The following is a 25446-nucleotide window of genomic DNA, read 5'->3' on the forward strand; positions in this document are numbered from 1 at the left end:
AGCCAGGTGTAAATCTTTGGCCAGCACCCAGGTGTAAATCTTTGGCCAGCACCCAGGTGAAAATCTTTGACCAAGACCCAGGTGTAAATATTTGACCAGCACCCAGGTGTAAATCATTGGCCAGCACCCAGGTGTAAATCTTTGGCCAGCACCCAGGTGTAAATCTTTGGCCAGCACCCTGGTGTAAATCTTTGTCCAGCAGCCAGGTGTAAATCTTTGGCCAGCACCCTGGTGTAAATCTATGGCCAGCACCCAGGTGTAAATCTTTGGCCAGCACCCAGGTGAAAATCTTTGGCCAGCACCCAGGTGAAAATCTTTGACCAAGACCCAGGTGTAAATATTTGACCAGCACCCAGGTGTAAAACTTTGGCCAGCACCCAGGTGAAAATCTTTGGCCAGCACCCAGGTGTAAATCTTTGGCCAGCACCCAGGTGTAAATATTTGACCAGCACCCAGGTGTAAAACTTTGGCCAGCACCCAGGTGTAAATCTTTGACCAGCACCCAGGTGTAAAACTTTGGCCAGCACCCAGGTGTAAATCTTTGGCCAGCACCCAGGTGTAAATATTTGACCAGCACCCAGGTGTAAATCTTTGACCAGCACCCAGGTGTAAAACTTTGACCAGCACCCAGGTGTAAATCTTTGGCCAGCACCCAGGTGTAAATATTTGACCAGCACCCAGGTGTAAATCTTTGACCAGCACCCAGGTGTAAAACTTTGGCCAGCACCCAGGTGTAAATCTTTGGCCAGCACCCAGGTGTAGATCTTTGGCCAGCACCCAGGTGTAAATATCTGACCAGCACCCAGGTGTAAATCTTTGACCAAGACCTAGGTGTAAATCTTTGACCAGCACCCAGGTGTAAATCTTTGACCAAGACCCAGGTGTAAATATTTGACCAGCACCCAGGTGTAAATCTTTGGCCAGCACCCAGGTGAAAATCTTTGGCCAGCACCCAGGTGTAAATCTTTGGCCAGCACCCAGGTGTAAATCTTTGGCCAGCAGCCAGGTGTAAATCTTTGGCCAGCAGCCATGTGTAAATCTTTGGCCAGCACCCAGGTGTAAATCTTTCACCAGCACTCAGGTGTAAATCTTTGGCCAGCACCCAGGTGTAAATCTTTGGCCAGCACCCAGGTGTAAATCTTTGGCCAACACCCAGGAATAAATCTTGCCTCCTGATTGTAGCGGGGACACCCAAGAGAGGTACTGACTATGCCTAGAATATAACTGCACAACAGTTTTAAGACTTATACGTCATTCAGACAGCTTGACTCAGCCAGCCATATTTATACCATGCACAAAGCTGCAGATATACAATATATTCTAGTCTCAGTGAGCATCACGTTGTTTACAAGATGGAACCCATGTTGCTGATTCAGAACACTAATTGTTTACGTTATAATTCACAGCTTTCTAATGTTATTTTTACACTATTATCTGAGACCTATCGCAGCAACACTTTATAATCATCGTTAAAGTTCTCGAGTTCCAAAATTTTAAAAAATAATAAATAGTTTTCTGGATATTTGACTTTTTACATAATGCGAAGCATTCTGGAAACGTAATTGTTTATATTACGAAATATTCTGGATACCTAACTTTATACATTATGATTCATGGCTAAAGCAGATAACTTCTTTAGTTATCACTGAAGTTAAAAGTTACGTTTATTAATACAAGTTCTCTTCATTTGATTGACGATGCAGTAAGCCGACAGATATTGAGAAAGGCGCTAACTTTGCAGAGAAACCAGTATTTCGATGTTCTAATGTTTACAAAGGTATATTTGATAAGTCCTTTATGAAACGTTGCAATAAAGGTTTTCTCGCAAATATAGTGTCATTCTCACTACTTCTTTTGATTAGCACTTATTGTCATAGTAAGAAGCGGAAGAGGCTGAGTGGTGACTGGAGTGGTTGTTCTGGAGACTGACACAGCCTCGCTTGTTGATCGATCTGATTCCAACGAATGAATATCCAGTGGAAATCACCAAACGAATATCCAGTGAACATCACCAAACGAATATCCAATGGACATCACCAAATGAATATCCAGTGGACATCACCAAATGAATATCCAGTGGACATCAAATTAATATCCAGTGGACATCACCAAATGAATATCCAGTGGACATCAAACGAATATCCAGTGGACATCAAACGAATATCCAGTGGACATCAAACGAATATCTAGTGGACACCGTGATGATATAGTTTATGTCTACTCTTGCTTGTAGACACGTGATAGCTTGAGGATCGTATGGTGGTTTGATGTGCACACAGTTTTGTGTACACTCGCAGGTCTTTTGTACACGTGGGATGGTAATCGCGTCCCATAAACGTATGGACTGTTATCGTGGCAAGTAGTGTTCCCGTTGAGTGTCAGCGGGAAGACAGCCGTCAAGTGAAGACCTTACTTTGAGTGACAGTATATCCTTCAATCCCAGGAATGTTGGATGGTATCCCTAGGGATATACCTACATATAGCAACAGCAGGAGACCAAGGAAAGCACACAGGCGAGTCAAGTGCCCGCTCGTGGTCGCAAGGGGCAGAATAAAGCTGCCCCAGAATGCCCAGATGTTACCATAGGTAATAACCCCACTGGAGGCAGTGGCACCCATGCTGCTCCTGCCATTGGTGCCAGTACCATGGTCTTCAAGATGCCCACCGCCAGCTAAGGAACCGCTCACACCGCCACGAATGAAAGCATTTTCCTCCAAGGTGTAGCCGGGAGAGGCGGAGTCGAGCTCTGCCGAGATACAAAAAGAAAAAGTTTAGACAGTGCCAGTCATCTCCTTGATACTAACGAATGGTTAGTGTGTAATTTGGTATATATAAATACAAAGTAATGGGGCTACTCCTATTTTCTTGTATCAAACTTGCTTGTCTCACAGTCTCTGGCTCCCATAGCTTAAGTAATTTCACATCGAATTATTAATACTAATAATGTGTGGGCTGTGTCTGATTTGGCATCATAAAACTCTTCGTAAAACACATAATCAATGATGTATATGGTTTTCGTCATGTTCCACACATAGCCATGCTTCGAATATGACATGAGGAACTTGCCATGAGGAATTTACACTTTCTCCAGGCAAAGAAAACGTGACCACATTGAGTAAAGTTGTTACCGAGGTTATCTCAAGACATTTGAAGGACAATCAAGCTGATATAAACATTAGTGCTGAGATATCCAAATGGATTTAGAGCTTCACGTAAACTAAATCTATTTTTTAATCACTTGGGAAGACTTACCTGGTCTGTGCCAAACGTCCAGACTGCGGTCCTCATTACGTTGCTCAGGTCTCAGTACTGTGAGGGAGGAGAGGATGGGTTAGTCAAGGAAGATATCAACATGTCTCGCAATGGCGACTGAGTAGCCTGCAGATCTACACGTCTTCTGTTTACACACACACACACACACACACACACACACACAGTTTGAGAAGCGATGTAGTGGAGGCAGGATCCATATATAGCTTTAAGCAGAGGTATGATAAAGCTCATGGTTCAGGGAGAGTGACCCAGTTGCGACCAGTGAAGAGGCGGGGCCAGGAGCTATGATTCGACCCCTGTAACCACAACTAGGTGAGTACACACACACACACACATTTTGACACGTGATAAATAATTTGCCAAATTTTTAATAATAAAACTTTTTTTAAATTCATTAATTTATTAACGATGGATAACTAAACCCTACATAACTAAACTAACCTCATATAATCTAAGCTAAATTAACCAAACCTAGCATAATCTGGTCTAGTCTAACCTAACTTAACCTAGCTTAACCAAACGAAACTTACATAAGCCTAACATAACCTAAATTAACCTAACCTTTCCTACACAAACCTATCCTAACCAATCCTAACATAACTTAATCTAACCTAACCTACCCAAACCTAACCTAATCAAACTAATCACGGGAGGAGTTTGTTTACAATCGTGTCATTACGAATTCGTGAGTCAATTTAATATTACTTAAGACTTTTCCCATTATCTGCAGATCCGACATCACTCAATTAAATACTATGCTCCAGTTTGCTTTTTTTTTTTTTTTTTTTTTTTTTTTTTTTTTTTTTTTTTTATTCGCCGGTGTTCTCCCGGCCCGTGTCTTTTCCAAGTAGTGGTGACCCGGCCTTGGCTCCCTATCTGGGGAGTGTCTCGAGACTTAAGTCTCCCATGGGAGGAGGTACAAGTACCTCCTCATCTTTGGGACCAAGTGTCCCCAGGCCTAGCCACATTCCCCGCCCTCACGGGGCTCGTAGGGAGAAGCTAGGCCTCTGGTCTGCCATCTACCCCGCCTCAAAGGGGCTCGTGGGGATGGCAGTCTTATGAGCTGCAGATGGTAGCAAGCTCAGGCCTCTCTTGACCTTTTCTTCCAGTTTGCTGTTAAGTGAAAATAGTCTCAGGTATCAGGAAACTAACTTTTAAGTTTCTGATAAATTAGACACAAGTGCAACACTTGGGTGTCTTTAATGAGGAAACGTTTCGCCACATAGTGGCTTTATCAGTCCATACAAAGGTGAACGGTGAAGAACAGGAGTAGTTTGATTTTCAAGACTGGTGGACTGACCACATCGACTCAAAGTTGAGGGACTGATGACCTCAGAGTCCTCCTGTTCCTCACCATTCTCCTTTGTATGGACTGATGAAGCCACTGTGGGGCGGAACGTTTCCTCATTAAAGATACCCAAGTGTTGCACATGTGTCTAATTTATCAACTTGTCGGTCTCTGGACATTCTTAAGTTCCTGTTTACTGTTAATATATAAGGGTTAACAGGTGTGAGTAAACTTGAACATACGCCCCGTCAAGTGTTGTTTATTCAGTTTCCAGCCTAATATTATCATTGCTCTTGGAGGTAAAACAACATTTCGTTGGGATTTTTAATCCAGAAGGTTAGCCACCTAGGATAAACAATGATAATCTGTGCGTCATCGAGGACTGTATGTCAAATTTCTATTGAGGTCCTTCAATCTTCTTACCTAGGATGCGACCTACACTTCGGCGAACACACAGGTACCTACTTACTTGCTAGGTGAACGGGAACACTAGGTGTACGGAAACACGCCCAGTGTTTCCGCCCTGCCGGGGACTGAACCACGGACTTCAGTGTGTGAGGTGAGAGCGTTGCCTACCAGGCAGTGGGACATCTGCCTCTTAGTAAGCCGGTGGTTCGTTATCAATGAGTGGATTATCATTAGACATTTTTCCCTGGAAAATATATCCTCAGGACCACCCCTGAGGTCATCCCTATATATCCTCAGGACCACCCCTGAGGTCATCCCTATATATCCTCAGGACCACCCCTGTGGTCATCCCTATATATCCTCAGGACCACCCCTGTATATCCTCAGGACCACACCTGTGGTCATCCCTATATATCCTCAGGACCACCCCTGTGGTCATCCCTATATATCCTCAGGACCACCCCTGTGGTCATCCCTATATATCCTCAAGACCACCCCTGTGGTCATCCCTATATATCCTCAGGACCACTCCTGAGGTCATCCCTATATATCCTCAGGACCACCCCTGTAGTCATCCCTATATATCCTCAGGACCACACCTGAGGTCATCCCTATATATCCTCAGGACCACTCCTGTGGTCATCCCTATATATCCTCAGGACCACCCCTGTGGTCATCCCTATATATCCTCAGGACCACCCCTGTGGTCATCCCTATATATCCTCAAGACCACGCCTGTGGTCATCCCTATATATCCTCAAGACCACCCCTGAGGTCATCCCTATATATCCTCAGGACCACCCCTGTGGTCATCCCTATATATCCTCAAGACCACGCCTGTGGCCATCCCTATATATCCTCAGGACCACCCCTGTGGTCATCCCTATATATCCTCAGGACCACCCCTGTGGTCATCCCTATATATCCTCAAGACCACGCCTGTGGCCATCCCTATATATCCTCAGGACCACCCCTGTGGTCATCCCTATATATCCTCAGGACCACCCCTGTGGTCATCTCTATATATCCTCAGGACCACCCCTGTGGTCATCCCTATATATCCTCCGGACCACGCCTGAGGTCATCCCTATATATCTTCAGGACCACCCCTGTGGTCATCCCTATATATCCTCAGGACTACTCCTGAGGTCATCCCTATATATCCTCAGGACCACCCCTGTGGTCATCCCTATATATCCTCAGGACCACCCCTGAGGTCATCCCTATATATCCTCAGGACCACCCCTGTGGTCATCCCTATATATCCTCAGGACCACCCCTGAGGTCATCCCTATATATCCTCAGGACCACCCCTGTGGTCATCCCTATATATCCTCAGGACCACTCCTGAGGTCATCCCTATATATCCTCAGGACCACCCCTGTGGTCATCCCTATATATCCTCAGGACCACCCCTGAGGTCATCCCTATATATCCTCAGGACCACCCCTGTGGTCATCCCTATATATCCTCAGGACCACCCCTGTGGTCATCCCTATATATCCTCAGGACCACCCCTGTGGTCATCCCTATATATCCTCAGGACCACCCCTGAGGTCATCCCTATATATCCTCAGGACCACCCCTGTGGTCATCCCTATATATCCTCAGGACCACTCCTGAGGTCATCCCTATATATCCTCAGGACCACCCCTGAGGTCATCCCTATATATCCTCAGGACCACCCCTGTGGTCATCCCTATATATCCTCAGGACCACCCCTGTGGTCATCCCTATATATCCTCAGGACCACTCCTGAGGTCATCCCTATATATCCTCAGGACCACCCCTGTGGTCATCCCTATATATCCTCAGGACCACCCCTGTGGTCATCCCTATATATCCTCAGGACCACCCCTGAGGTCATCCCTATATATCCTCAGGACCACCCCTGAGGTCATCCCTATATATCCTCAGGACCACCCCTGTGGTCATCCCTATATATCCTCAGGACCACTCCTGAGGTCATCCCTATATATCCTCAGGACCACCCCTGTGGTCATCCCTATATATCCTCAGGACCACCCCTGTGGTCATCCCTATATATCCTCAAGACCACCCCTGAGGTCATCCCTATATATCCTCAGGACCACGCCTGTGGTCATCCCTATATATCCTCAGGACCACCCCTGAGGTCATCCCTATATATCCTCAGGACCACCCCTGTGGTCATCCCTATATATCCTCAGGACCACCCCTGAGGTCATCCCTATATATCCTCAGGACCACCCCTGTGGTCATCCCTATATCCTCAAGACCACGCCTGAGGTCATCCCTATATATCCTCAAGACCACCCCTGAGGTCACTGTTATATCATCAAGACCAACCCCCGAGGTCACTGTTATATATCAAGACCAACCACCGAGGTCACTGTTATATACCAAGACCAACCCCCCGAGGTCACTGTTTTATCAAGACCAACCCCCGAGGTCACTGTTGTATCAAGACCAACCCCCGAGGTCACTTATATATCAAGACCAACCCCCGAGGTCACTGTTATATCAAGACCAACCCCCGAGGTCACTGTTATATCAAGACCAACCCCCGAGGTCACTTTTATATATCAAGACCAACCCTTGAGGTCACTGTTATATCAAGACCAACCCCCGAGGTCACTGTTATATATCAAGACCAACCCCCGAGGTCACTGTTATATCAAGACCAACCCCCGAGGTCACTGTTACATCAAGACCAACCCCCGAGGTCACTTATATCAAGACCAACCCCCGAGGTCACTGTTATATCAAGACCAACCCCCGAGGTCACTGTTATATCAAGACCAACCCCCAAGGTCACTGTTATACATCAAGACCAACCCCCGAGGTCACTGTTATATCAAGACCAACCCCCGAGGTCACTTATATCAAGACCAACCCCCCGAGGTCACTGTTATATCAAGACCAACCCCCCGAGGTCACTGCTATATCAAGACCAACCCCCCGAGGTCACTGTTATATCAAGATCAACCCCCGAGGTCACTTTTATATCATCAGACCAACCACTGAGGTCACTGTTATATATCAAGACCAACCCCCGAGGTCACTGTTATATATCAAGACCAACCCCCGAGGTCAGTGATATATAGTAGTGAAGTATATGCCACAGCGGTGTATCAAAGGATGCCGCCTTTTCACACCGAGGTGTGAAATTTCGCACCTATCTGATAATGACCCTTCTGGTCCCGCGCCGTGCGCAGGCCCGCGTGAGTATATCACCGAACACATCTGAGGCACACATCAACCAAATAACTGCTGTAGCATATGGTCGACTAGTGAACGTAAGAATAGCATTCCAACATCTCAGTAAGGAGTCGTTCCGGACCCTGTACACCACGTATGTTAGACCCATATTGGAATATGCAGCTCCACACTTGGCCAACCACGTCAGGAAACTAGAGAAAGTGCAAAGGCTTGCAAAGAGACTAGTCCCGAAGCTAAGGAGCATGTCCTATTAGGAGAGGCTAAGGGAACTCGACCTGTCGACACTTGAGGACAGGAGGGACAGGGATAACATGATAAAGATATATAAAAAACTGAGAGGAATCGACAAGGTGGATAAAGACAGGATGGGACACAGCGACACGGGGTCACAGTCGGAAGTTGAAAACTCAGATGAATTAAAGGGATGTTACGAAGTATTTCTTCAGTCAAAGAGTTATCGGGAATTGGAATAGTCAGGAAAGTGAGGTAGTGGAGGCACATACCATACATAGCTTTAAAAAGATGTATGATAAGGCTCATGGAGCAGGGACACAGTGGAACTAGCGGCGACCAGTGAAGAGGCGGGGCCAGGAGCTATGAATCGACCCCTGCAAAAGCAATTAGTTGAGTACACTCACACGAACGAGACTGACCACATGTACTCACACATGCACACGCACACGCACACACACACACACACACCCAAAAACACCCACACAAACATACACACACAAACACACACACACATACACAAACATAATAACAGGAGCCGAGTCAGACTCTACCCCCACAGTTCCCACCCTACCAGCATTAATATTGCCACACCATCGGCTACCATAATATCCAGACCTGCCTACCACACTCGCAGCCTGCACCAACCCTTCCAACCCTCCAGAATACAGTTCTAGAAAGGATAACAGATGAGTGAGGAGTGCCATGAAAGAATCACTGAGGTATCACCGGACATCATAGCAATAAAGGAGACAAAGCTCATGGAAGTGATAACAGATGCAGTCTTCCCATCTAGTTATCAGATCCTGAGGAAAAGGGGGGAGGGGCAGAGGGAAAATAGTTGTACTGCTCATCAAAAACTATTGGAGTTTTGAGGAGATGGTAGGACTAGCCAGAGAGGTAGTGAATGACTACATTGTAGGAACACTTTATACTGGGGACCCAAAAGTGATGATAGCAGTGATGTACTACCCGTCACTGAACAGCAGAAGATCAAGACCGGAATATGATGAGAGCAATGGAGTGATAGTGAACACAGTAGCCGAGTTTGCAGAAAGAACCTACTTGAGCAGGGAAAATCCACTCATCATGGGGGATTTCAGCAATAAGGAGACTGACTGGGGGCAGTACTGGAAAACTTCATGTTAAGGACACAAATATATATATATATATATATATATATATATATAGAGAGAGAGAGAGAGAGAGAGAGAGAGAGAGAGAGAGAGAGAGAGAGAATAAACCAGCAAGGCTGGACCTCGTATTCACCTTGAGAAGTTCTGACATAGGGGGCATCACACACGAAAGGCTCCTATGCGCTAGTGATCACGTGGTCTTGAGTTTTGAATACGTAGTAGAGATAGCAACGGAGAGTGAAGGAGCACGAGAAAGATGGGAGAAGCCAAACTTCCAAAATGGAACTACACAAGTATGAGGCAATTCCTCCATGAGCTGCAGTGGATAAGCGAGCTAGAGGGAAAGACGTAAACAAAATGAGGGAACACAAGACGACAAAGTACAGGGAGGTAGTAGAGAAGTTTGTGCCAAGGGGCAACACAAACAACGGGAAGACCAGAGTGAGCCCATGGTTTACTAGTAGGTGTGGAGAGGCCAAAGCCAGGTGTTCTAGAGTATCGAAAAAGTACAGATGGCAAGGGACCCAGGAAAATAGGGAGCTGAGCTGAAGAGCCAGAAGTGAGTATGCATCAATAATGAGAAAAGTCCAGCGTCAATATGAGAATGACAGCATCAAAAGCGCAATCTGACCCAAAGTTGTTATACAGCCACATCAGGAGGAAAACAATAGTCAAGGATCAGGTAATCAGACTGAGGAAGGAAGGAGGGGAGCTCACAGGAACGACCAGAAAGTATGAAAGTATGTGAATAGCTCAGCTCAAGATTCAGGGAGGTATTTACAGTGGAGACAGAGAGGCTTCCAGTTGACCGAGGTGGTAGGGTGCACCAGCAAACGAGGAGGTGAAGAAACTGCTAAGGAAACTAGGTACCAGAAAATATCCCTACTTGGTTCCTGAGAGAGGGAGAAAATGATTTTGTGTGCCACTAACAACAATCTTTAATAAATTTAACGAAACAGGGCAAGTGCCTGAGGTGTGAAAGACAGAAAATGTACTCCCGATTTTTATGAAAGGAGACAGACAGGCTGCACTAAAGTACAGACCAGTGTCGCTCACATGTTTTGTATGTAATTTCTGGGAAAAGATTATCAGGAAAAGAGTGGTGGAGCACCTAGAAAGGAATGGCCTACTACATGACAACCAGGACGGTTTTAGGGAAAGAAAATGGTGCATCACAAACCTATTGGAGTTCTATGACATGGTAACAAAAGGCTGAAGAGAGAGAGATGAGTAGATTGAATCTTCTTGGACTGTAAGAAAACTTTCGACACAGTACCACAAATGAGACTGGTTGAAAAGCTAGAGGAACGGGCAGGAATAAGAGGGAAAGTACTGCAATGGATCAGGGAATACCTGACAGGAAGGAAACAAGGCGTGTCGGTAGTAACCGAGGTGTCAGAGTGGGTACATGTGTCGAGTGGAGCTCCAAAAGGGTCAGTCCTAGGTCCGGTGATGTTTCCTTTATATGTGAATGACGTGACTGAAGGGATACAATCAGAGTTCTCCCTGTTTTCAGACGATGTGAAACTAATAAAGATAATACAAACATACGAGGATCAGGTGAACCTATAAAGGGATCTGGACAGGTTGCAAGTCTGGTCCGACAAATGGCTCCTGGAGTTTAACACCAGCAAGTGCAAAGTTATATAGTTGGGGGGATGGGAACAATCTTTTTGAGTGTAAAACTCACTTAAAGAAAATGATGCTGTGGTTAACATCATGCCGATAACATATCCTGAGGCGCACATCAACCAAATAACTTCTGCAGCATACGGGCATAAGGCTAACCTGAGAATATTGTTTCGACATCTAAGTAAGGAGCCATTCACGACACTGTACACCGTATACGTCAGGGCCATACTGAAATATGCAGCACCAGTATGGAGCCCACACCTGATAAAACACATCAAGAAATGAGAGAAAGTGCAGAGTTTTGCAAGAAGACTAGTCCTGAAGATAAGGGGTGCGTCCTGCGAGGAGAGGTTAAGGAGACTCGCCCTGGCAACCTTGGAGAACAGGAGTGATAGGGGATTGGACAAGACAAAATACTGAGAGGAAATGACAAGGTGGATAGAGACAGAATGTTTCAGAGACTGGACTCACAAATAAGGGGTAACAACTGGAAGTCGAAAACTCAGATGAGTGACAGGAATGTTAGGAAGTACTTCTTCAGTCATAGAGTTGTCAGGAAGTGTAACAGTCTGGAGAGTGATATAGTGGAGGCAGGATCCATACATTGCTTTAAGAAGAGGTATGATAAAGCTCATGGAGCAGGGAGAGAATGGACCTAGTAGCGACGAGTGAAGATAAGGGGTCAGGAACTATGAATCGACTCCTGCAACCACAATTAGATGAGTACACACGCACATACTCCCTATCCCACCCACAAAAAGAATGTAGGTAGTTACATGCTGTGTGAGAAGCTAAGAGTGGAAGAGACGGGACATGGAAGGCAGGTAAAGAAGCTAATAAACCACGAGGACGCTATTAAATTCATTTCCCGTCTTTTATTAGTAAGTGTAAGTCAATGTATTATTAAATTGGCTAGATGAATGTCATGCATTTATTTATAAATGTGGATGACCTGATATCAAAAGCCAGGAATCATGCAGGAGTATAGACAGTAGATGTGTGGCTAGCGCAGGAGCTGTGTATCGACTTTTGCAAAGACTACAAATTGAGTACAGATCCTGCCAGACTATCACTGTGATTTGAGTTTTAGTTCTATAGGGAAGTACTAAACCATAGGGCATATGGCACCTTACGAATGGGAAAAAATCATGCTTGATTCGAGTAAGGAGATAGTATACTACACCAGCAAACCCCTCCCACTCGACCTTATAGACTCCCACTGTTTTATTTCCACTCAACTTGACTGGTAGAGGAAAGATCTGTGGGAAACGAGTCAGAGGCAGGAACAGTGACGAGCCTTATAGGTGGCAATAATAACTGATAAATCACCCCTTTCTCCCTTCTATCACTACCCCTTCGGCAGTGCACCTGCTGTCCTCGACCCTCCTCCCCTCCCCAGTAAGGTAACCGCCACAACGTGTGTCAGGATTAGTCTAACAATTAACTGTGGCAGACCTTTATAGAGGATATCAAACCACAAAACAAATTCATTTTAATTGGATCCTCAACTTGGGAACCAGAGTGGGAGGTTGTGGATTACTGTCAAGCTTTTCATCATAATTAAATAAATATTTTTTTTCTGGTATGGCTGAAGTTTTGACAACTGGTGGGAGAGAGAAAGAGAAGAGCAGGAGGTATATGTGAATTAAGTATTAAATGAAAATATATGTTGACAGAGATTGAAGGAAGACAGACAGACACAGCAATTACGATAGGTGATTGAGAGTTCCATTTCGAGGTCCCTCTACTCTTTCTACCTCTTTTCTCCTAGCAGTAAATAGGTAACTATGTTTTAACTGACTGTTATAGGTCGAATCTCGTGTGAAGAAAGACTTATGTGCAATTCTCCTAACTCAAACTGCCCTTTTGCCCATAAGAGTAAACATGCACCTGGATGTAAGTCGACTGTTCATGGAATGCATCGTGGGCAGTGCTAGACGTGTGGGTTGGTATCCAAACGCGTATTGCATCTATGGTTCTAGCAGTAAAATACACGAGTGTGACCCTAATGACTCAAGAAATCGTAATGACACGATTGCAAATATACCATACCCCCGGCCGGGATTGAACCCGCGGTCATATAGTCTCAAAACTCCAGCCCGTCGCGTTAGCCACTAGACCAGCTAGCCACAATAAGATTCATCCAACTAGGTATATTTCTACACCATAGGAAGGTTAGCACAGGCACCTCTGTGACCACAAATGCAAGTTTTTACAGACGAATCTCCAGCTAGCGTGGCCGTGACGAACTCTAGCTCAAGTCCCCTCACTGCCGTCATGTTGACGGCAGTGAAGGGACTGGTCTCTGAAATTAGCAGATGTAGGATAACGGCAACATGGGAGTTATAGACAACCTAAGATAACAGCATTTTGGGTTATGATTATACACCTGGGATAGCGTTGAGTTTTGATTTTTACTAAGATACCAACATTCAAAGCAATGTTAACCCGTATGGGTCTTGGGAGTTGTGGTATACTTCAGAGAGAACTTAGAAATTAGCTGAGGGAAGACTACAGCGCTAAACCTACAAGAGTCATACTGCTATAGCATATTAAACTTACTAATATTTTTGCAAATTGAAGAAAGAAGAACTGAAAAACTAAAAATTTTAATAAGGTTAGGTTAGGTTATGATTTTCATGGTGTGAGCGCTAAATCCACATGGATCATATATCGCAAAAGGAATGAGGGTCAATCAGGCTTGATCCGAGGAAGGAGAGGATAACTCCAATAAATAAAAAAAAATAATAATGCCAATGAGTACGGAGTTACGAGCTCCGACACCTGAAACTGATGTTAGGATGGAAGGTTAAGTAGCAGCAGTGATGGCTGAGCTGCAAGTAATTATAGTCAGTGCTTATAATTTACGACTAGCCGAGGACTCGAACCCATGTCGTTTTTGCCCAGACTCATGGTGAGCGAAAATCACATGACGCTCTAACCCTCAGGACCAATCATTACTACAAATCAAGCACTCCTCAGAGCTAGGTGTTTTACCTTGATCCGAGGACATATGGTGGTATGGGTGCCTCTGAGCTAATTCCATTCTTCTCCCAGTTTGGTGTACTAGCCTCAACAAGCAGTGTTTTATATATTATAACACTGAACAAGTGGTATTGATCAATATCAACACTGCGACTAGCCAAGGGCTCGAACCCATGTTGTTTTGGACCGCCTAATGGTGAGTGAAAATAACATGACGCTCTAACCCTCAGGAGCACCAAATCTTACAGCCATACATATTACCGCCTGCCTGATGCACTCTACCGTGGTTTATTTTGGTTAGGACGTGTTAGGGACCATATGGGTACCTGGAGTTTTCCTGGAGAGGGTTTTGGGAGTCACCGCCCCCGCGGCCCTGTCTCAGACCAGGCCTCGTGGTGGATCAGGGTCTGATCAACTAGGCTGTTACTGCTGGCAGCACGTAAACCGACATACGAACCACAGCCCGGTTGATCAGGTACTGACTTTAGGTGCCTGCCCAGCGCTTTCTTGAAGACAGCCAGGGGTCTATTGTTAACCTCCCTAATATATGCTGGGAGGCAGTTGAACAGTCACTGGCCCCTGACACTGTGTTGTCTTTCACTGTACTCGTGGCGTCCTCATTGAGGGAATGATGTATCTCCTGCAGAGTCTTCTGCTTTCATAGGATTTTCCAAGTGTATATTATCATGTATCTTTCTCCCCTGCTTTCCAGGGAATACAAATCAAGAGACTTGAACCATTCCCAGTAATTTAGATGCTTTATCATACTTATGTGTGCAGTTAGTGAACAACAGTATTCCAGCCTAGAGAGAACAAGCGATTTGAAGAGAATCATCATAGGCTTGATGTCCCTAGTTGTGAAGGTTCTCATTATCCTTCCTAACAATTTTCTAACAAATGAAGTAGATACATTGTTGTGGTCTTTGAAGGTCAGATCCTGTGACTTCTTCTTAAACTCAACGTTTTTACAGGTTTTCTTTTTGTTTTCATATTTTTATCCTTATTTGGACCCTTAATGACTTATCTAATCAAAAAAAAAGGTTGACAAAATTTACAACAAAAGCTTATGAGATGTTTACAGCATCCAGTGAGCATTTTGTGAGCACGTGACCTCAGTCGTTCGTGTTGTCGGTCGACAACTAAGAGAATGTACGAAAACGAGGACATTTTATTCATGAATTCCTCCTTCGAAACCTGGTTTCCTCGACATGTAATGGAGTCGACAACTGAGGTTACACTGTACTAACACTGCATCAGCATAGTTCTAGTTTGATACCAACAGCATCATCACATCACCAACATTACTAACACCAATTTAACACCACAATATTATACACAAATTACAAATAAATCACCAGCTCATTACGAACATCAGATTGACATACCGGAGTTCCCGATGCTCGAGTGTTCCGGCTTCTCGTCGGCACCACGGTTCACTACGATCTCTAAAAGACAGAAAGAAATATTTATGTCTCTCAGTCGCTCTCTCTCTCTCTCTCTCTCTCTCTCTCTCTCTCTCTCTCTCTCTAATATACGTACATAAACACACACATTCTCATCCCACCAAGGCAGGGTGGCCCAAAAATAAAAACAAAAGTTTCTCTTTTTCAATTTAATAAATTATACAGGAGAAGGGGTTACTAGCCCCTTGCCCCCGGCAGTTTAGTTGCCTCTTACAACACGCATGGCTTACGGAGGAAGAATTCTGTTCCACTTCCCCATGGAGATAAGAAATAAACAAGAACAAGAACTAGAAAGAAAATGGAAGAAAACCCAGAGGGGTGTGTGTATATTCTTTCACAGTGGTTGTTTTGCATATTCTGAAATCACCCTGAGGTACGTTGGTCTTCTCTGAGGATAACGGTCCCCAATCCAGCTACAGAGGTGGAACTTCCCTATATTTTATATATATATTCAAATATATATATATATATATATATATATATATATATATATATATATATATATATATATATATATATATATATATATGTATATATATATATATATACGTATATATATATACATTATGTATATATACTATATATAAATATATATATATATATATATATATATATATATATATATATATATATATATATATATATATAAGTATATGAATATATGTGAACAGTATTTAGATAAAGGTAGGGAAGTTTTTATTGCATTTATGGATTTAGAAAAGGCATATGATAGAGTGGATAGAGGAGCAATGTGGCAGATGTTGCAAGTATATGGAATAGGTGGTAAGTTACTAAATGCTGTAAAGAGTTTTTATGAGTATAGTGAGGCTCAGGTTAGGGTATGTAGAAGAGAGAGAGACTACTTCCCGGTAAAAGTAGGTCTTAGACTGGGATGTGTAATGTCACCATGGTTGTTTAATGTATTTATAGATGGGGTTGTAAAAGAAGTAAATGCTAGGGTGTTCGGGAGAGGGGTGGGATTAAATTATGGGGAATCAAATTCAAAATGGGAATTGACACAGTTACTTTTTGCTGATGATACTGTGCTTATGGGAGATTCTAAAGAAAAATTGCAAAGGTTAGTGGATGAGTTTGAGAATGTGTGTAAAGGTAGAAAGTTGAAAGTGAACATAGAAAAGAGTAAGGTGATGAGGGTATCAAATGATTTAGATAAAGAAAAATTGGATATCAAATTGGGGAGGAGGAGTATGGAAGAAGTGAATGTTTTCAGATACTTGGGAGTTGACGTGTCGGCGGATGGATTTATGAAGGATGAGGTTAATCATAGAATTGATGAGGGACAAAAGGTGAGTGGTGCGTTGAGGTATATGTGGAGTCAAAAAACGTTATCTATGGAGGCAAAGAAGGGAATGTATGAAAGTATAGTAGTACCAACACTCTTATATGGATGTGAAGCTTGGGTGGTAAATGCAGCAGCGAGGAGACGGTTGGAGGCAGTGGAGATGTCCTGTCTAAGGGCAATGTGTGGTGTAAATATTATGCAGAAAATTCGGAGTGTGGAAATTAGGAGAAGGTGTGGAGGTAATAAAAGCATTAGTCAGAGGGCAGAAGAGGGGTTGTTGAGGTGGTTTGGTCATTTAGAGAGAATGGATCAAAGTAGAATGACATGGAAAGCATATAAATCTATAGGGGAAGGAAGGAGGGGTAGGGGTCGTCCTCGAAAGGGTTGGAAAGAGGGGGTAAAGGAGGTTTTGTGGGCTAGGGGCTTGGACTTCCAGCAAGCGTGCGTGAGCGTGTTAGATAGGAGTGAATGGAGGCGAATGATACTTGGGACCTGACGATCTGTTGGAGTGTGAGCAGGGTAATATTTAGTGAAGGGATTCAGGGAAACCGGTTATTTTCATATAGTCGGACTTGAGTCCTGGAAATGGGAAGTACAATGCCTGCACTTTAAAGGAGGGGTTTGGGATATTGGCAGTTTGGAGGGATATGTTGTGTATCTTTATATGTTTATGCTTCTAGACTGTTGTATTCTGAGCACCTCTGCAAAAACAGTGATAATGTGCGAGTGTGGTGAAAGTGTTGAATGATGATGGAAGTATTTTCTTTTTGGGGATTTTCTTTCTTTTTTGGGTCACCCTGCCTCGGTGGGAGACGGCCGACTTGTTGAAAAAAAAAATGAATATATATATATGTATATATATATATATATATATATATATATATATATATATATATATATATATATATATATATATATATATATATATATATATGTCGTGCCGAATGCGTAAAACTGGTCAATTAGCAGGAACTCATTTAAAATTAAGTCCTTTCTAAAATTTTCTCTTATACGTTTAAAGATATATTTTTTTCAATAATGTTAATGTAAAAATTTTTAATTTTGCACCAAAAGAATCTTAGAAAACTTACCTAACCTTATAATAACAAGAACAATTTATTTTAGCCTACCCCAACTAAATATATTTTAGGTTTGTTTACAATAATTTAATACTAAACAAACACAATGAAATATATTTTTTTCGTTAGGTTCAGAATGATTTTGGCGAAATTATTGCATACATAAATTTACGCTAGTCCTATATGGCAAAATGAGCGTTGCTATTTAAGCCAAGATGGCAAGTTCTGCCTATTCGGCAAGACATATATATATATATATATATATATATATATATATATATATATATATATATATATATATATATATATATATATATATGTATATATGTATGTATATATCACACTCCCACACAATATGCTTGTCATAGTGGGAGTTTCACTGAGTGAGTGTCACACTGAAAGTGTCACAGTGGGAGTGTCTCAGTGGGTGTTTAACAGCACGAGTTTCTTAGTCTAAGTGTCAAAGTCGGAGTAATACAGTGGGAGTGTCAGGGTGGGAGTGTGATAGTGGGACTGATACAGAGGGAGTACCATATGGTAATTGTCCCACTGGGAGTGTCACAGTTGGAGTGCCTTAAAAGAAGTGTGTATCACAGTGTAAGTCTCTTGATGGGAGAGTCATGGTGGGAGTGTCATAGTGGGAGTGACACATTGGTAGTGTCGCTGTGGAAGTGTCACAGTAGGAGTGTCAAGGCTGGAGTGTCATAAAGAGTGAGTCATATTGGGTATGTCACAGGGGAAGTGTCACACTGGGAGTGTCAAAGTGGGAGTGTAAGGCTGGGTGTGTGACGTTAAGTGTGCCACAATAGGAGTGTCAGTGCAGTTGTCACAGTGGGAGTGTCAGAGAGGGGGTGCCACAGTGGTTGTTCCACATTATGCATGTCACCGTAGTGTCACAGTGGGAGCATCACATCGCAGGCGTTGTGGCACAGTGTAAGTGCCAGAGTAAAAGTGTCGCACTGGGAGTGTAAGGCTGGGTGTGTCACGTTAAGTGTGCCACAATAGGAGTGTCAGTGCAGTTGTCACAGTGGGAGTGTCAGAGAGGGGGTGCCACAGTGGTTGTTCCACATTATGCATGTCACCGTAGTGTCACAGTGGGAGCATCACATCGCAGGCGTTGTGGCACAGTGTAAGTGCCAGAGTAAAAGTGTCGCACTGGGAGTGTCACGGCTCTGGAGTCACGGTGGGGATGCCATGGTAGAGGTGTCAAGGTAAGGATGTCAAGGTAGGGATGTCACAGTAGAGGTGTCAAGGTAGGGATGTCACGGTAGAGGTGTCAAGGTAGGGATGTCATGGTAGAGGTGTCATGGTAGGGATGTCACGGTAGAGGTGTCAAGGTAGGGATGTCACGTAGAGATCTCACGGTAGAGATGTCATGGTAGGGGTGTCACGGGAATGTCAATGTCAATGGGAATGTCACAGTAAGGAAGTTACGGTAGGGGTGTCACAAGGGGAGTGTCACAGTGGAAGTTTCAAAGTGGGGATGTCACAGTGGGAGTGTCACAGTGAGAGTGTCAAAGTGGGATGTCACGGTGAGAGTGTCACAGTTGTATTGTCAAAGTGGGAGCGCCATAGGGGAAGTGTCACAGTGGGAATATCTCAGTGGGAGTTTAACAGTGAGAGTATCATCTAGTGTCATAGTGTGATTTTCACATTGGAAGTGCCAAGGTAAGTGTTACAGTGGGAGTGTCTCAGTGTGTGTCCCAGTGGTAGTGTGATGTTGGGAGTATCAAAGTGGGAATATCACAGTGGGAGTATCACACTGGTAGTGTTATGGTGGGAGTGTCATGATGGGAATTTTACAGTGGAAGTGTCAGGGTGGGATTGACCCGTTGGTAGTATCATGGTGGGATTGTCACAGTGGAAGTGTTACTTTTTGAGTGTCACAGCGGGAGTGTCAGTATGAGTGTGTCACGGTTGGAGTGTCAGAGTGGGAGTATCACTGAGTGTCAGGGTGGGAGTGTCAGGGTGGGAGTGTCAGGGTGGGTTGTTAAAGGTGAGAGTGTCATAACTGATGTGACAGAGTACAAATGTTATGGTGGAAGTGTCACAGTTTTAATGTCACACTATCGATGTCACAGTTGCAGTGTCACAGTTGCAGTGTCACAGTGGGAGTTTCATCACCAAGTCTGGTATCTATACTCTCACTGAACAACAGCAACATGGTGTCGAGTTTAGCATTTATATTCCCACTGATAATATACCATAGAGTTTGTCATTTATACTCTCAATAAAATCCACATACGGCGGAGTCTGACGTCAGTATTCTCAACGGCAACGGTACTGTCTGGTATCTACACTCTTAATAACAACAACATACCACAGTTTCTGAAGTCAACAACAGAAACATACTGTTGGGTTTGGACTCAACACTTATAACAGAATCTTACCATAAAGTCTGACGTTACTCTCCGTCTCTCCCAGGGAGTTCTTGGCACCGCAGACGTAAGTTCCAAAGTCTTCCTTGTGCCTTAGGTTCCTAAGAAGTAGTTTCATGGTGGTGGTATAACCAGTTCTTAGCTCCTGCGTCTCCTGTCTGCTGGAGTTGATCAGTAATTGATTGTTGAAACGCCAAAAGTGGACAGCATTAGGGAAGGCCGCTACTTGACACTCCAATGTCACTGATGTGCCTACTGGGGCACCCACCAGCTGGTTGGGCACTGTGATCAGCGGCTGGACTGTCAACACGTATATAAAATTAATTCACATTTAAGTAGCTTAGGTGTACTTATGGTTTAGAAAGTAACAGTCATAACAAAATTAAAAGTACACATAGACAGAGCATGGTGAAGAGAGTATCAACAATATAGACAATGATATATTAAATTGAAATGAAAGAGTATTTAAGAGATAAGTATCTTCAGATATTTGGGAGTGGACTCGTCAGCAGAAGGTTTTGTAAGTGGTGAGGTGAACCATGGAAATAAATGGTATAAAATACCGACACAATGGAAATATAAACACATAAGTATAATGTGATCCTTCATTGACAGTGGCCTTTATCAATCCACAAACAGATCTGTTTGTGACTTGATAAAGACCACTGTGTGGGCGAAATGTTGTCAATAAAGGATCACATTGTACTGTTTATGTGTATATATTTCCTCTGAGGTGAAGAATAAAAATGACAGAAAAAAAGGGGGTTGGTGCACTAAGGCATATGTGAGGTCAAAGAACTTTATCCATGAAGGCAAGAAACGGAGACTGTAACAGTGTATAGTGCTGCCGACACTGTGGTGTAAGTAAGAAGCTTAATTTTTCAGTTTTTCGATGAGGAGGAGGAGGAGGAGGCTGGCGGTAGTAGAGATATAGTATTTGAGGGCAATATGTGGTGTGAATATTATGCAGAGCATTTGGAATTTGATGATTAGAAAGAGATGTGGCGTTAACAAAAGTAATATTCTGAAGACTGAGAAAGATGTGTTGAGGTACTTTTGACATTTACAGAATGCGGAGGTGGACATGTAAATCTAGAGTGGAGGTAGGGATGAATAGTGGTCTGCCAAAAAGAATGAAGAGAGTAAAGGTTTTGAATACTGGGGCTTGAAGAACCAACAGGTTATGTGATCTTTTCAGGAGTAGTGGGAAGTGCTGTGGGCCGTTTCCCAATCAGGTACAGTGACCAAACATCGACGAAAACATTTGTTACCTGTTCACTCACTGTCCTACCAGAAATGTTCTGACATCACAGTTCAGATGGCTTTCCATACTGCAACATCCTCACCTCTCCCTCAGAGTGTAAACACTGTACTTCCATCCTTCGGGACTCAAATCCTTGTAACCAGTTTTGCTGAATTCGTTCATTCGTTCACGAATTCAGCAAAACTGGTTACAAGGATTTGAGTCCCGAAGGATGGAAGTACAGTGTTTATGAACGAATTCAGCAAAACTGGTTACAAGGATTTGAGTCCCGAAGGATGGAAGTACAGTGTTTACACTCTGAGGGAGAGGTGAGGATGTTGCAGTATGGAAAGCCATCTGAACTGTGATGTCAGAACATTTCTGGTAGGACAGTGAGTGAACAGGTAACAAATGTTTTCGTCGATGTTTGGTCACTGTACCTAAGTGGGAAGCGGCCCGAGTGACAAAAATATTCACCGTACATAGGAAAGGATGGAAGGAGGCGATAAATGAGGTTGTGTGCGGAAAGGGTTAAACATCCAACAGGCATGTGTGAGTCCAGATAAATTATTTATTAGGACCTGAGGAGTAGTTGGAGTGTGACAAGGACTCAATTTCAGTTAGCCGGACTTGAGTCCTGCACTCAATTAGCCGCACTTGAGTACGTGCACTCTAAAGAATGGGGAAATTTGCACCTTTGGCAAAGCAGTGATAGTGTTAGTGATGGAGAAAACATTTATTAAAAAAAAAACTTAGAAAGCATCAAGATAACTTGCAAAGAACATCAAGAACGTCAAGTTAACTTACAAACCAAATATCAAGAGAAATTCCAGATGACATAAAGATATCTTACAGTGGACATTGAGGACAATTCTCTTGCTGATGGAAGGAGGGACTTTGTTGGTGGCAATACAAAGATAGGCGCCCATATCCTTGCGTGTGACGCCCTTCAACATCAGCTCCCCGGAATCAATGAACTTAACCGCTGCTGGTAGAGAAAGAAATAAAACCAGGCGATTAAAAGCAAGGAAAAAGGAAACATTAATAGGAGTTTAAATCATTAGGCTCTGTTATCCTTTCTGATAATGAAGGGACAGTCAGCGGTACGTGAAGTTTCACTAACATACAAACACGTGTGTGTGTGTGTGTGTATATATATATATATATATATATATATATATATATATATATATATATATATATATATATATATATATATACGTTGGTAGACAACAACCACCCAGGGAAGTACTACCGTCCTGCCAGATGACTGTGAAACACAAACCTGTAACTGTTTTGCATGATGGTAGGATTGCTGGTTTCTTTTTCTGTCTCATAAACACGCTAGATAACAGGGATATCTTGCTACTCCTACTTACACTTTGGTCACACTTCACAGACACGCACATGCATACATATATACATACATCTAGGTTTTTCTCCTTTTTCTAAATAGCTCTTGTTCTTCTTTATTTCTTCTATTGTCCATGGGGAAGTGGAAAAGAATCTTTCCTCCGTAAGCCATGCGTGTCGTATGAGGCGACTAAAATGCCGGGAGCAATGGGCTAGTAACCCCTTCTCCTGTAGACATTTACTAAAAAAGAGAAGAACATATATATATATATATATATATATATATATATATATATATATATATATATATATATATATATATATATATATATATATATATATATATATATATAATACACACAGCCTCTCCTCATTTAAACACGGAGTTCCGTTCGTAAGATCACGTCGTTAAAAGAATTCATCGCTAAGTGAGGAGCATACTATAATGGTAGTGGGTTTGTGTCAACCATCTTTGATAATGTTTTAATGTCACCTTTGCACCATTTATTGCATTTTTAGTATTTTTTTTTAATTTTTTGTATAGTAGTGTACTGTTTATTGTAACAAATAGAGGAAATCAGCTCTAATATTCATTATTTAGGTATGCATAATGAACAGCGAGCCCGTCGTAAGTCAGAGTTGTCGGTAAACTAGTAAGTCGCTAAGTGAGGAGAATATATATATATATATATATATATATATATATATATATATATATATATATATATATATATATATATATATATATATATATATATATATATATATATATGCAATAAGATCACAGTAAACAGGTGATTTCAGAATATGCAAAACAACCACTCTGAAAGAATAGACAAATTCCAAGCGCTTTCGTGACTTCTCACATTATCAAGGAACTATACATATATATACACATAATATATATATATATATAATATATATATAATATATATATATAATATATATATATATATAAAGATAGAGAAAGAGAAAGAGAGAGAAAGAGAGAGAGAGAGAGAGAGAGAGAATGACAGCTATAGGCCTTTTGTGTTGCAATCAACATATTAGGTGCTTTGCAAAATTGCAGAGGAGGAGGGTATCCAGGCAAATAACGTCCCCAGAGGACCGCCTGTACTGGAGGAACGGACGGAGAGAGAGGGTACCAGAAGTGCCCTTAGGCACAACAGTGCCCATAGCATTAGAAAAAATCCCACAAGCATTGATATTTTAATAGTCCCCCTTAATGAGTTTATTTTAATGAGCCCCATTTCCTTTACATAGCTTAAAAATTTACAAGTCTTCCCTATATATGGTACCGTTTTCTATTGCAATTTAAATGGTCACATTGTCCTATGGTGGATATAATTGCCAGTGACTTCTATATCACTGACAATATAATTATACATTTAAAATTATTGATGTCATAGCAGAATGTGACGAAATTTTTGATTACCAGGTTAATTTCGTTCAGGGTGTTAATTCTTCTTCTTGTTGATTCTCCGGTACTTCCGGCCCGGGTCTTCTCCAGATGGTGACCCGGCGGGGTGTTAATGTTGCAGATTTATAATTGTAGTGGAAGCACCCCTCTTGCAAGACAGTGATGGAGTTAATGATGAAAGTTTTTCTTTCTCGGGCCACCCAGCCTTGGTGGGAGACGGCTGATGTGTTAATAAAAAAAATAATGTTACAATATCAATGCTTGTTGGACTTTTTCTTATTCTGTAATATTCCTCTTTCTGGCTATGTGCACTGTTGTGCCTGAGAGCACCACTGTTGTGTCTAAGAGCACCACTGTTGTGCCTGAGAGCACCACTGTTGTGTCTGAGAGCACCACTGTTGTGCCTGAGAGCACCACTGTTGTGTCTGAGAGCACCACTGTTGTGTCTGAGAGCACCACTGTTGTGCCTGAGAGCACCACTGTTGTGTCTGAGAGCACCACTGTTGTGTCTGAGAGCACCACTGTTGTGCCTGAGAGCACCACTGTTGTGCCTGAGAGCACCACTGTTGTGCCTGAGAGCACCACTGTTGTGCCTGAGAGCACCACTGTTGTGCCTGAGAGCACCACTGTTGTGTCTGAGAGCACCACTGTTGTGCCTGAGAGCACCACTGTTGTGTCTGAGAGCACCACTGTTGTGCCTGAGAGCACCACTGTTGTGTCTGAGAGCACCACTGTTGTGTCTGAGAGCACCACTGTTGTGCCTGAGAGCACCACTGTTGTGTCTGAGAGCACCACTGTTGTGTCTGAGAGCACCACTGTTGTGCCTGAGAGCACCACTGTTGTGCCTGAGAGCACCACTGTTGTGCCTGAGAGCACCACTGTTGTGCCTGAGAGCACCACTGTTGTGCCTGAGAGCACCACTGTTGTGTCTGAGAGCACCACTGTTGTGCCTGAGAGCACCACTGTTGTGTCTGAGAGCACCACTGTTGTGCCTGAGAGCACCACTGTTGTGCCTGAGAGCACCACTGTTGTGCCTGAGAGCACCACTGTTGT

At 43.1% G+C, this 25446-nt stretch overlaps 1 protein-coding gene across 2 annotated transcripts in view; it reads right to left on the bottom strand.

Moving 5' to 3' along the window:
• Positions 1-666: 666 nt before the first annotated feature.
• LOC138854858 (neurotrimin-like) overlaps positions 667-25446 on the bottom strand; it is a 306853-nt gene continuing 282073 nt past the window's right edge. The window contains exons 4-8 of one of the 2 annotated variants that reach the window (XM_070100218.1): positions 22474-22605; positions 20390-20677; positions 15540-15599; positions 3253-3309; positions 667-2746 (exon numbers count right to left, since the gene is read on the bottom strand). In XM_070100218.1, the coding sequence (XP_069956319.1) occupies positions 2397-2746; positions 3253-3309; positions 15540-15599; positions 20390-20677; positions 22474-22605 (887 nt within the window). In that variant the 3' untranslated portion in view covers positions 667-2396. Of the gene's footprint in view, positions 2747-3252; positions 3310-15539; positions 15600-20389; positions 20678-22473; positions 22609-25446 lie in introns of both variants that reach the window. The other variant, XM_070100217.1, reaches the window with a different exon arrangement.

This window comes from Cherax quadricarinatus, chromosome 72 (assembly GCF_038502225.1).
Source record: "Cherax quadricarinatus isolate ZL_2023a chromosome 72, ASM3850222v1, whole genome shotgun sequence".
Classification (NCBI taxonomy): Eukaryota; Metazoa; Arthropoda; class Malacostraca; order Decapoda; family Parastacidae; genus Cherax; species Cherax quadricarinatus.